At 43.3% G+C, this 13,712-nt stretch overlaps 1 protein-coding gene across 3 annotated transcripts in view; it reads left to right on the top strand.

Moving 5' to 3' along the window:
* LOC139449617 (solute carrier family 4 member 11-like) overlaps nucleotides 1–13,712 on the top strand; it is a 51,322-nt gene that overhangs the window by 22,976 nt on the left and 14,634 nt on the right. For 2 of the 3 annotated variants that reach the window (XM_071231091.1, XM_071231090.1), the window contains exons 3-11: nucleotides 1,943–1,980; nucleotides 3,794–3,995; nucleotides 4,793–4,880; nucleotides 7,549–7,672; nucleotides 8,200–8,397; nucleotides 9,411–9,495; nucleotides 10,936–11,058; nucleotides 12,489–12,602; nucleotides 12,988–13,120. In XM_071231091.1, coding sequence (XP_071087192.1) covers nucleotides 1,943–1,980; nucleotides 3,794–3,995; nucleotides 4,793–4,880; nucleotides 7,549–7,672; nucleotides 8,200–8,397; nucleotides 9,411–9,495; nucleotides 10,936–11,058; nucleotides 12,489–12,602; nucleotides 12,988–13,120 — 1,105 coding nt within the window. Of the gene's footprint in view, nucleotides 1–1,354; nucleotides 1,428–1,942; nucleotides 1,981–3,793; nucleotides 3,996–4,792; nucleotides 4,881–7,548; nucleotides 7,673–8,199; nucleotides 8,398–9,410; nucleotides 9,496–10,935; nucleotides 11,059–12,488; nucleotides 12,603–12,987; nucleotides 13,121–13,712 lie in introns of those variants that run through there. The other variant, XM_071231092.1, reaches the window with a different exon arrangement.

Raw genomic sequence — 13,712 nt, forward strand, 5'->3', positions numbered from 1 at the left:
GTGATGTTTCCACATCTACCGGTGTCAGGAGGATGTGATGTTTCCACATCTACTGGTGTCAGGAGGTTGTGATGTTTCCACATGTACTGGTATCAGGAGGATGTGATGTTTCTACATCTACCGGTGTCAGGAAGGTGTGATGTTTCCACATCTACCGGTGTCAGGAGGATGTGATGTTTCCACATCGACCGGTGTCAGGAGGATGTGATGTTTCCACATCGACTGGTGTCAGGAGGGTGTGATGTTTCCACATCTACCAGTGTCAGGAGGGTGTGATGTTTCCACATCTACCAGTGTCAGGAGGGTGTAATGTTTCCACATCTACCGGTGTCAGGAGGATGTGATGTTTCCACATCTACCGGTGTCAGGAGGGTGTGATGTTTCCACATCTACCGGTGTCAGGATGTGATGTTTCCACATCTACTGGTGTCAGGAGGGTGTAATGTTTCCACATCGACTGGTGTCAGGAGGATGTGATGTTTCCACATCTACCGGTGTCAGGAGGGTGTGATGTTTCCACATCTACCGGTGTCAGGAGGATGTGATGTTTCCACATCGACCGGTGTCAGGAGGATGTGATGTTTCCACATCGACTGGTGTCAGGAGGGTGTGATGTTTCCACATCTACTGGTGTCAGGAGGGTGTGATATTTCCACATCTGCTGGTGTCAGGAGTGGGATATCTCCACATCTACTGGTGTCAGGAGGGTGTGATATTTCCACATCTGCTGGTGTCAGGAGTGGGATATCTCCACATCTACTGGTGTCAGGAGGGTGTGATGTTTCCACATCTACTGGTGTCAGGAGGGTGTGATGTTTCCACATCTACTGGTGTCAGGAGGGTGTGCTGTTTCCATACCTCCTGTGTCTGGACACTTCCCTAACTCATTACCTTGGCAGCAAATATGTCATTCAGTCAATCTACATATTTTGGATAACAGACAGACAAAATCTCATAATGTATTCATATTCTTCAGATAGACATTTGGTTTTCAAATAAATCAGCATTACGTGAGAGACATCAGCTGAATCTGCCTTTGCAGATGATGTGTGAGGTTCGTGCAAAAATGTTTCGATAGATCAAGCCAATCAGGTGATCTTGGTGTTCAGTGCCAGGTAATTCTATAACGTGTGAGAACCCATTAGCATCTCTGTGCAGCATCTCTGACATCCCACGCCACAGGTGTGAGGCAAGAATCCCTGGCTGCATCAAGATAATAGAGACAAGGATTACATCAACACTAAAACATTGTGTCAGGTCATTGATGGGCTGCTGGCTGTTTTAGTTTCTAAACAATATGTGTGACGTTATTAGTTTTTTTCAGAAGGAGTTGGTTGAGTGCAATTGAACTTGTGTGGAGAACTTTCTCCAATGTGCTGGGGTTCGTCTGAATATGACTTTGTGCACAATGGGCAGTGGGAAGGCAGGTGTGTTTCTGAGGTTGTTCAGCAATGATATGCCTCAATTGAACTACATGTTATATTTTCTTTTATTACAGGATGAATGTTAGAAATATTAATTTGTTTTTCACAGGTGCTGTTGTTATTTTGTTTATGTTGCTAGGCAACTGTGGATAGTGGTTTTCTTTGTCATACTGCAACCTGTTAGTCATCTCCTGTATAGAAATGTTTTCAAATTATGAAACATGAATATTTCATTTCAATTTGTTCTGCTAATTAACAACTAAATTGTTGAATTGGTTGTGCTGGTATTTTATTATTTTATTTTTAGTCTTTGAACCTGGCCATGGACAAGACCTGCCCACTACTGGGTCTACCTGGTAAATATCAGTACTGTGGACATTTGTTGTCATGCCAGATACAATCAACAATGACCACATCAGGACTTTGTCTCCTACATTCCATGTTTGTTTAATTTGAAGTATTTATCGTTGATTCACTGGTTTATCAAGACTAGCTTCTGACATCCTCCTGTGTTTCAGACGAGTCCGGCCTCAGCCTCATCTATTCCCGACATGAGGTGAGTACTTGTTCTGCCATGTCTGTAGACCAAACTTGGATTTCTTGGTTTGTGGATTCAGTGAACAGGAGCAAAAAGCCACAGTCACTTAAGCCACAAAAAGTTAGGTAAATGTGGTTATTGATCAATATTTCCTTGATAATTTTGTAATGTGTTATGTACATGTGATAGATTGTCAGAGGGTGTCAGGGACATCAAACCTTTAGTATCAAGGAGATATTTGTATCTATCAGGGAGATTTTAATACAGCAACAATTGAATTTAAATGTTAACCAGTCATCACATTCTGTAAATTTACAATGTCTTAGTACCATAAAAAATGTAAAAGAATTAAAAGATACAGCTTCATGAATAAAAAAAAAGTACTTGAATTGTTTTGAATGATGTAATGCTTTGTATAGCGACTGGCCATTGTAAGCACCTTGTCAGAGCAGAGTCTTCTCTGATGGAAGTAGATCTGTTCATTGTTCTGTAACATCAGTAAACCAGCACTTATTGAATTAAAAATACTTGTCTAAACACATGAACCTCTTTACGACCCACTGTAGTAAATTGTTTTGCCAAAAAAGATTTTTTCAAATTAATTACCGGTGATCTAACGGTGCAACATCAGTTTGCACTGTGAATTTTGTATGTTTTTTGTGGGCAGATTGTTTTGCAAACACTCATGAAACATGAACGTGTCTCTGCTTTCTGTCCACAATGGTAGCTTTACACTCCATTCTCATGATTCAATACTTCTTGTCGATACTTGTTTGGGAATGAATTTTTCATTAAGATAGAAAATACATACATCAGGTATTGCCAACCCCTCCTCTCCTGAAACTGGTCCTAAGATCCAAACTTGGTGAACATGTTTTGACTCAGACTGTGTTTGTATGCATTTGTGAGAACACTGAAAACCACAAAAAATCCTGGGTAGTGTTTATCGCCAGTTTCTGAGTTAAGTATGTAATGTCCTTCTTCATGGAGACTACAGGCTACAATGTCAGATATCCCTTTCTGGCATTGTATATGAGTTATGACAAACAAATGGTCTGTACAAGAAATGTGACGTCCTATTGATAGCCCTGTACCACAATGTACCACTCTATACTCTAAAAGTGACGTCCTATTGATAGCCCTGAACCACAATGTACCACTCTGTACTCTTAAAGTGACGTCCTATTGATAGCCCTGAACCACAATGTACCACTCTGTACTCTAATAGTGACGTCCTATTGATAGCCCTGTACCACAATGTACCACTCTGTACTCTAAAAGTGACGTCCTATTGATAGTCCTGAACCACAATGTACCACTCTGTACTCTAAAAGTGATGTCCTATTGATTGCCCTGAACCACAATGTACCACTCTATACTCTAAAAGTGACGTCTTATTGATAGCCCTGAACCACTATGTACCACTGTATACTCTATAAGTGACGTCTTATTGATAGCCCTGAACCACTATGTACCACTGTATACTCTATAAGTGACGTCCTATTGATAGCCCTGAACCACAATGTACCACTCTGTACTCTTAAAGTGACGTCCTATTGATAGCCCTGAACCACAATGTACCACTCTGTACTCTAATAGTGACTTCCTATTGATAGCCCTGTACCACAATGTACCACTCTGTACTCTAAAAGTGACGTCCTATTGATAGTCCTGAACCACAATGTACCACTCTGTACTCTAAAAGTGACGTCCTATTGATAGCCCTGTACCACAATGTAATACTCTGTACTCTAAAAGTGACGTCCTATTGATAGCCCTGTACCATAATGTACCACTCTGTACGCTAAAAGTGACGTCCTATTGTGTACAGAGGGTGCCATTCAAGGACTTTACCAACGAGGTGCGGGCCACGATGGACGTGCAGAAGTTCCTCAACAACACGGTGCTGCTGCTTGACATCCATCACTCCAACCTGGACGTGATTGTGGATGACATCCTCAAGAAGATGCTTGGCACAGACTCCCCCATCAGCTCCGACCAGGCCAAGTCCGCTCTCTTCACCACCGACTGTGGTAGGTGTTATTTCATGTTCAATGCCACAGTATAGCTGTGAAGTGAACGTAGGAATGTCTACCTGTAGTATAGCTGTGAAGTGAACATAGGAATGTCTACCTGTAGTATAGCTGTGTTGTGAACTTAGGAGTGTCTGCCTATTATATAGCTGTGTAGTGAACATAGAAATGTGTACCTATAGTATCTCCATTTAGTGAACGTAGGAGTGTCTACCTGTAGTATAGCTGTGTAGTGAACGTAGGAATGTCTGCCTATCGTTGAGCTGTCTTGTGAATATAGGAATGTCTGCCTATAATATAGCTGTGTAGTGAACATAGGAATGTGTACTTATGGTATATCCATTTAGTGAACGTAGGAGTGTCTACCTGTAGTATAGCTGTGTAGTGAACGTAGGAATGCCTGCCTATAATATAGCTGTGTAGTGAACATAGGAATGTGTACCTATGGTATATCCATGGAGTGAACGTAGGAATGTCTACCTGTAGTATAGCTGTGTGGTGAACATAGGAATGTGTACCTATGGTGTATACATGTACTGAACATAGGAATGCCTGCCTATAATATAACTGTGTAGTGAACATAGGAATGTGTACCTATGGTATATCCATGGAGTGTAGTATCGCCTTGTGGTGAACAGAGTATGTCTACCTATACTATTGCCATGCAGTGAATACTTGTTGACATTTACCAGAGTTGCACAATTTCTGTTTAGTATTCATGCAGGCTGACATTCTTTAAGACAGTGTACTGATACAAGTGACAGAAGTGTATTTGCTGATGTGTTTGTGTCGTGCAGTGCATCAGCTGAGCAGGACCATCCAGAGCTCGGTGAAGATTGATGACGGAGGAGGTTTTGACTATGATCAGAACTGGGTCTGTGCCATGTGAGTGTTTCCATCGGAGAATCAGGGAAATCAACAGAGCGCTCGTAGTATTACAACTGTCGTAAGTCACTGTAAAAGTAGGGGAGTTACAATCATTTTAGCGCTAAGATAACTTTGTGGAACGGGCCCCTGGTCTCTCTCAGTTTGACCAGATAGAATTGATTTTGGATCTCATCAGATAAAGTACAAAATTGGATCCATTTTAAGCACTCATATCTCCAGCATCCTCAACCAGATGGATGATGCAGATCTGTTGTCAAGATATTCAGTCTCATTGACTGTGTGTCTCACTGTCTGTGCTTCTCACTGTCTGTGCCTCTCACTGTGTGTGTCTCTCACTGCCTGTGTCAACCCGTGAAGATTCCGGGGTAGAATAGGTCTTCAGCAACCCATGCTTGCCGTAAAAGGCGACTAGGCTTGTCGTAAAAGGCGACTAACGGGATCGGGTGGTAAGGGTCGCTGACTTGGTTGATGCATGTCAGCGATTCCAATTGCGTGGATCGATGCTCATGATGTCAATCACTGGATTGTCTGGTCAAGCCTCGATTATTTTCCAGACCGCCGTCATATAGCTGGAATATTGCTGAGTGCGGCGTTAAACAACAAAACAAACAAAAAATACAAAAAAACCACTGCCTGTGCCTCTCACTGCCTGTCTCTCAGTTTGTCTTTCACTCTCTGTGCCTCTCATTGCCTGTGTCTGTCACTGTCTGCCTCTCACTGCCTGTGTCTGTCACTGTCTGCCTCTCACTCTCTGTGCCTCTCACTACCTGTGTCTGTCACTGTCTGCTTCTCACTGTCTGTGCTTCTCACTGCCTGTGTCTGTCACTGTCTGCCTCTCACTGCCTGTGTCTGTCACTGTCTGCCTCTCACTGTCTGTGCTTCTCACTGCATGTGTCTGTCACTGTCTGCCTCTAACTGTTTGTGCCTCTCACTGCCTGTGTCTGTCACTGTCTGTCTCTCACTCTCTGTGCCTCTCATTGTCTGTGCTTCTCACTGCCTGTGTCTTTCACTGTCTGCCTCTCACTGTCTGTGCTTCTCACTGCCTGTGTCTCTCACTGTTTGTGTCTGTCACTGTCTGCCTCTCACTGTCTGTGCTTCTCACTGCCTGTGTCTTTCACTGTCTGCCTCTCACTGTCTGTGCTTCTCACTGCCTGTGTCTTTCACTGTCTGCCTCTCACTGTCTGTGCTTCTCACTGCCTGTGTCTCTCACTGTTTGTGTCTGTCACTGTCTGCCTCTCACTGTCTGTGCTTCTCACTGCCTGTGTCTGTCACTGTCTGCCTCTCACTGTCTGTGCTTCTCACTGCCTGTGTCTGTCACTGTCTGCCTCTCACTGCCTATGCTTCTCACTGTGTCTCACTGTCTGTCTCTCACTGCCTATGCCTCTCACTGTGTCTCACTGTCTGTGCCTCTCACTGTCTGTGCCTCTCACTGTCTGCCTCTCACCGTCTGTGCCTCTCACTGTCTGCCTCTCACTCACTGCCTCTCACTGTGTCTCACTGTCTGCCTCTCACCATCTGTGCTTCTCACTGTCTGCCTCTCACTGTCTGCCTCTCATTGTCTGTGCCTCTCACTGTCTACCTCTCACTGTCTGTTCCTGTCACTGACTGCCTCTCACTGTCTGCCTCTCACTCACTGCCTCTCACTGTCTCACTGTCTGCCTCTCACCATCTGTGCTTCTCACTGTCTGCCTCTCACTGTGTCTCACTGCCTGTGCCTCTCACTGTCTGCCTCTCACTGCCTGTTCCTCTCACTGTCTGTGTTTTCACTGTGTCTCACTGTCTGCCTCTCACTGTGTCTCACTGTCTGCCTCTCACCATCTGTGCTTCTCACTGTCTGTCTCTCATTGCCTGTGCCTCTCACTGTCTGCCTCTCACTGTGTTTCACTGTCTGTCTCTCACTGTCTGCCTCTCACCATCTGTGCTTCTCACTGTGCCTCTCACTGTCTGCCTCTCACTGTCTGTGCTTCTCACTGTGTCTCACTGTCTGTCTCTCACTGCCTGTGCCTCTCACTGTCTGTGTTTTTCACTGTGTCTCACTGTCTGCCTCTCACTGTCTGTGCTTCTCACTGTGCCTCTCACTGCCTATGCCTCTCACTGTCTGCCTCTCACTGTCTGTGCTTTTCACTGTGTCTCACTGTCTGCCTCTCACTGTTTTCCTCTCACTGTCTGTTCCTCTCACTGTCTGTGCTTCTCACTGTGTCTCACTGTCTGTCTCTCACTGTCTGCCTCTCACTGTCTACCTCTCACTGCCTGTTCCTCTCACTGTCTGTGCTTCGAACTGTTTCTCACTGTTTGTCTCTCACTGTCTGCCTCTCACTGGCTGTGCCTCTCACTGTCTGTTCCTCTCACTGTCTGTGCTTCTCACTGTCTCTCAATGTTTGTCTCTCACTGTCTGTGCTTCGAACTGTTTCTCACTGTTTGTCTCTCACTGTCTGCCTCTCACTGTCTGTGATTTTCACTGTGTCTCACTGTCTGCCTCTCACTGCCTGTGCCTCTCACTGTCTGCCTCTCACTGCCTGCCTCTCACTGCCTGTTCCTCTCACTGTCTGTGCTTCTCACTGTCTCTCACTGTTTGTCTCTCACTGTCTGTGTTTCATTGCCTATGTCACTGTTTTCCAATCAGTTACTGTTGGACCAATCGTAATCTCATCCATCTCCACTCCAGGTGCAGCATCCCCTCCATCACCAAGGGCTATGTGGGCATTGCCCGCCTCGCCACACCCGCCAACTTCGGCATGACGTGCCAGGAAGTGTACTTCGTCATCGTCATCCTCACCCCGACCAAGGAGGTAGGTAGTACCACAGCACCACTGTTACCAATAAAACTCCTCTCCTGCACCAGAGAAGGGAACACTGTAGGAATCGGCTTTTATTGTGGGGGGGGGGGGGGGGGGGGGGGTAGTAATTTGTGATTTATGTTTCATTACCTGTTACCACCAAGCTAACAATAAATGACTTACAAAACATCATGTTCCACAGGACTTGTTTGCCAGTGGCCAGGTTGTAATTTACAAGGGTGAAGCAAAGCTACTGGTTGCATGACTAACAATAAGTGATAACAATACTGGTACAATGTATTTGAAAAAACTTTCTTTGGACTTACACCTGTTTTAATAGTAAAATGATAGAAACAGTGCATAATGGTTATTGTGTAAGCATTTTCGAAAAAAACAAGTGCATGCTTGTGTGGGGGTGTGTTGATGAAGGCAAACCACTGGACAAGCCGAGCACGCTCTAGCTCCTGATTGGATGTGTCAATGGATGAATGAGGTTTCCTCCTTGTGTCAGTGTTTATAAGCAATGTGGTTGGTTACAGAAAGGCACGAAGAGTGAGCTCGAGACTGGGAGGACATTTGCAACAATGTTCTCGGACATAGATTTCCGCCTGGAATTGATGGGGGCGCCGGACGAGGAGCATTTCAAGGGAATCTTGCAGAAGGAGACCCATAAGTTGTCGGAGAAGCAGAAACTGTCAGAGACCAAGATGGCCGTCTTTGACAGCGAAGAGGAGAAGGTACTGCTTCAGAACAACATGTTATAGGTTAAATGGTCTATAAATTTGTATGTTTTAGACTATATTTTATGTCAACTTGAAACATGTGACAAACCTGAAATATTTTCATCTTTTAAAGAAGAACAACAAAAGAATTAGATTGTATCAATTGTTCCCCTTTAGAAATTGATTGTACATTTATGAATTGTTTTGCCATAGAATGAAAGCTGTTACCACACACTTAGTGTCAAGAGTAGGATGCTGATGTCACACACAATCAAATGCATAAGAACTTGAACAGATGCCCAACCAAGACAGATTTGTTGAACTTTGAGTCTTGTCAGAAACCATTCAACATTCTTTCATATACTAGTGTAACTTTGTATAGGTACATGACCAAATATTATGATACTTGTATCCATTTAGTTTGACATTGACTACTCTGAAGTCAAATCTGTTAATCACAGTAACTCTTTCTCTCAATGACTCTCTATAGCTTTATGAGATGTACAATCTTCATGTTATGGAGCTTTAGATGCAGAGCTCCAGATAGCTGCCAATTTGCATAATATACATAAACTAAGTCATCGTAACTGTGTGTAGTTCCGCAATGTAGTGTTCAGCTTGTGTTCACGTATGTCTGTACAGGTAACTGAATGTAGACATCATGTATAAAGGCTACTACAGTGAAGGATGCACAGATGTGCAGCATCTCTCGTGTTGTAACGTAGCCATGTGTCACTGTCATGAGATTGTGAGTCAGGGGACTCAAGTGGAGCAGCACAAGGACACTTCCTATTACAAGTTACCTGAAACAGTGGAAAAGGAGAATTATTTTCACAAATGTCTTCTGATCAGTTAGCCTTCTGAGCCTAATAGACTGGACCAAGACATTGAATACCAAAGAGAACTAACAATACCCAACGTGAATGATGACATGTGAATAAATACTCTATGGCTTAAAGAATTATCTGGAGCCATGAGGATGTGAGAAGATTTTCAACCTGACTATGTGATGCTTGGTTGTGTTTCAGCCCAAGATGCGATGTGGCTTCCTCCGCGGCATAAAGGATGACTTGAAGAGACGTTTACCGCATTACTTCTCCGACTACAAGGACGGTATGTTCAAACTTGGCAGCTCATTTGACCATCAATATGATAAAGCAGCTCCTTGAGAAGGGACTTGTGGTGTAGACAATCTGTGACCCAGGCATTGATTAACCAATGAGAAAACAGCCTCATGTACAGATTGCCTTGCCAACACCGGGACGTTTCACAATGCGATCGCAGAACTATGATTGTCTGAACAGATTTTACCTCACACGGAACAGGGCCCTGATCAAAATGTGTTACAGAATAGTTCAGGGGGACAATGTCACTATTAGTCCACTATTCAATTTAGCCCACTATTCCATTTAGTCCACTATTCCATTTAGCTCACTATTCCATTTTGTCCACTATTCCATTGAGTCCACTTTTCCATTGAGTCTACTATTCAATTGTGTCCAATATTCCATTCAGTCCACTGTTTCATTGTGTCCGCAATTCCATTTAGCCCACTATTCCATTTAGTCAACTATTCCATTGAGTTCACTATTCCACTGTGTCCAGTGTTTCATTGAGTCTGCTATTCCATTTAGTCCACTATTCCATTTTAGCCCACTCTTCCATTTAGCCCACTCTTCCATTTAGTCTACTATTCCATTGAGTCCACTGTTTCATTGAGTCCGCTATTGCATTTAGTCAACTATTCCATTTTAGCCCACTCTTCCATTTAGCCCACTATTCCATTTAGTCCACTATTCCATTTAGTCCACTATTCCATTGAGTTCACTATTCCATTGAGTCCACTGTTTCATTTAGTCCGCTATTCTATTTAGTCCACTATTCCATTTTAGCCCACTCTTCCATTTAGCCCACTTTTCCATTTAGTCCACTATTCCATTTAGTCCACTATTCCATTGAGTTCACTATTCCATTGAGTCCACTGTTTCATTGAGTCCGCTATTCCATTTAGTCAACTATTCCATTTTAGCCCACTCTTCCATTTAGCCCACTATTCCATTTAGTCCACTATTCCATTTAGTCCACTATTCCATTGAGTTCACTATTCCATTGAGTCCACTATTCCATTGAGTCCACAAGTTGATTGAGTCCACTATTCCATTGAGTCCTCAAGTTCATTGAGTCCACTATTCCATTGAGTCCACTGTTTCATTTAGTCCACTATTCCATTGAGTCCACTATTCCATCGAGTCCACAAGTTCATTGAGTCCACTATTCCATTGAGTCCACAAGTTCATTGAGTCCACTATTCCATTGATTCCACAAGTTCATTGAGTCCACTATTCCATTGAGTCCACTATTCCATTGAGTCCACTCTTCCATTGAGTCCACAAGTTCATTGAGTCCACTATTCCATTGAGTCCACTGTTTCATTGAGTCCACAAGTTCATTGAGTCCACTATTCCAGGTCTTACGGCTGTACTTGGTGACACATTCTGGACACAATGACAGGTATATGTTTATCCACAGTGTGACCTTGTTGGTGTTGTGTAGGTGTTGCGGACAAGAAAAGCATCCTGAAGACGTTGTCGACCACACTGTTCCTCTACTTCGCTTGCATCCTGCCGTGTATTGCCTTTGGTGTTCTCAACTCCGACAACACTCATCAGATTCTAAGTAAGAAACACTCCAACTTATATTTTAGCTGTTACTGGTCTATATTGTCTGCTGCCTAAGTGTTTAAAGTACGAGTCGATTAATGAACTGACTTTTGTCCATCATGCCCTGCTGGTGTAGTTTATAAAGGGGTGCTTTTTGTGGTTGCTTGAACTTGGCTCAGCCTCGGTCACATGTTCTTTTAAATACAAGGTCAAGGTCGCTAGAACTCAAAACTGAGACATTAAAATTTCCAGAAAGTTTAGATTAATTCATGAAAAATGTATATATTTTCCAATCATTTAAGATAGACTTATGATATTTACCCTGTACCTGTCACATGCCATAGTTATGTCAAATGTCTAGGTCACTTTAAAGGTCATTCACTCATAAAATGACTTGAAAATAGTTACTGGCAGGAAGTATTGGTAGGATATATTGAGACACATTTGTAAGTAGTGGTCCAGCATGTTATGTTATAATTATGGTTCTGTTCAAATGGCATGCTGGTTTTCATGGGGGAAGTAGTCAGCAAAGAGTCACAGAAGACTAATCACAATTTTATTTACAAGAACAATTAACAATGAACAATTTACAATATCTCAAAATATAGCTGTTGATGCCTCAGAGATTCGGAACAACCCTCTGGGCTGTGGGAGAGAGATCTGCTTGGTATGAGCGTCAAACCCCCTCTGCTTAACATTTGGCTTCTGTTACATATTTAACAAGAATTAGAACAATAAAAAGGAATATGATTGGTTGATACACAATGGGGTGTGCCCTATAGTTAATGAATGGCCAGACAGAGGGGAATACTTTATCCTGTTAGTGCTGTTGGACTGGCACTAATCTTGTTGACATATTTACTGGGTGCTTGGAAAGAGATTATGGTATCACTATAGACAAGCTTGTATGGGGGCTAATCTTTAATAAGTCTAAATTGAAGTATTTGCTGAATGTTATTCAAATATAGGTAAAGACAGATTTACTTAAATAAAATAGTTCAAGGCCATCTATAAGACTATGTAGACATATCTTTTGTCTTATTGATTAGTATGTCTGGGAGATGGGATCTATAAGGTTGGTCATGGAGAATGTGTGGATGGTTAACCATGTTCAGCAAGCTTGACTTGAATGAGCTTCACTCCTGCTCCATACAGAGACAGGCAGGAGAACTTGGTTCTAAGCATGCCTCTGGTCACCCAGCAGTGGATGGGTACCCAGTAGGAACAGTTTTTGTCTGCTAGTCTAATAATGATAACACATAGCAAAATCCTTAAAAAGGTCAAATTTCTACTTGTCCTTATGGTACTTTTGGGCAGTTTGTCAAGGACTACAGTGCCAATTTCTAGCCCGGCACATACAGTATCTTGGGTTGTATATTCCCCAGGGAGATGAGAATGATTTTCCATTTTCATCATCATTCTTATGAAAGCTTTCTTGTGTTTCAGCGGTGGAGAAGGTCCTGTACTCCCAGATGTTTGGGGGGATGCTGTTTGCGGTGTTCGGGGGAACTCCCCAGATTGTGCTGCTCACCACGGCTCCACTGGCCCTCTTCACTAAAAGTAGGACTTTGTATAGTATCTACACATATATACACAGGTTTAGACTCGTTTTTTTGTTTTGTCTTTCAGTCCTAGGTTCATGTACATGGAAGTGCCTGTGTCAATCCTGTCATCTTCTCCATTTGTAACTGAACCCGCCCTCATTGTAGTACGCTGAGCAAGGGAAAAAAATTGCTTTGTCTACATCTATACATGGATGCCAATTTGTTTCTTCCCTCAAGGTCCCCCAGCACCCTAGCCCGACAGTGTGAGTCAGTCATCATGCTTTCAAACACAATTCCAGATGTGTGTACTAGTTATGTGTCATCTTTAGGAGGTCATTGGATGAGCTGACTTTGTTATTAACAAGGTGAGCCAGATCTAACACACCTGTCCTCTCTTCCAGTCATCTACAGCATCTGCGAGGACTTCTCCCTGCCCTTCCAGCCCATGTTCTGTTGTGTCGGACTCTGGAACGCCTTCTTCCTCGTGGTCTTCTCCGTGTTTGATCTCAGCATCCTCATGCAGTTCTCCACAAGGTAACCTTCAGTACCCCAGAGACAGAGACTTCACACCAGAGACTTCACACTAGAGACTTCACACCAGAAACCACACAAGAGACTACACACTAGAGACTTCATACCAGACTTCACACCAGAGACTTCACACTAGAGACCACACAAGAGACTTCACACAAGAGACTTCACACTAGAGACCACACACTAGAGACTTCACACCAGAGACCTCACACTAGACACCACACCAGACTTCACACTAGAGACCACACACAAGAGACTTCACACTAGAGACCACACACTAGAGACTTCACACCAGAGACCTCACACTAGACACCACACCAGACTTCACACTAGAGACCACACACAAGAGACTTCACACAAGAGACCACACACGAGAGACTTCACACGAGACCACACACTAGAGAATTCACAAAAGAGACTTCACACAAGAGACTTCACACCAGAGACCACACAAGAGACTTCACACCAGACATTTCACACTAGACTTAACACCAAAGACTTCACACCAGACTTCACACAAGAGACCACACACAAGAGATTTCACACCAGACTTTACACAAGAGACCACACACTAGAAACTTCACGCCAGACT

Source organism: Haliotis cracherodii, unplaced genomic scaffold (genome assembly GCF_022045235.1).
Source record: "Haliotis cracherodii isolate W230 unplaced genomic scaffold, xgHalCrac1.p SCAF_8, whole genome shotgun sequence".
NCBI classification, from domain to species: domain Eukaryota; kingdom Metazoa; phylum Mollusca; class Gastropoda; order Lepetellida; family Haliotidae; genus Haliotis; species Haliotis cracherodii.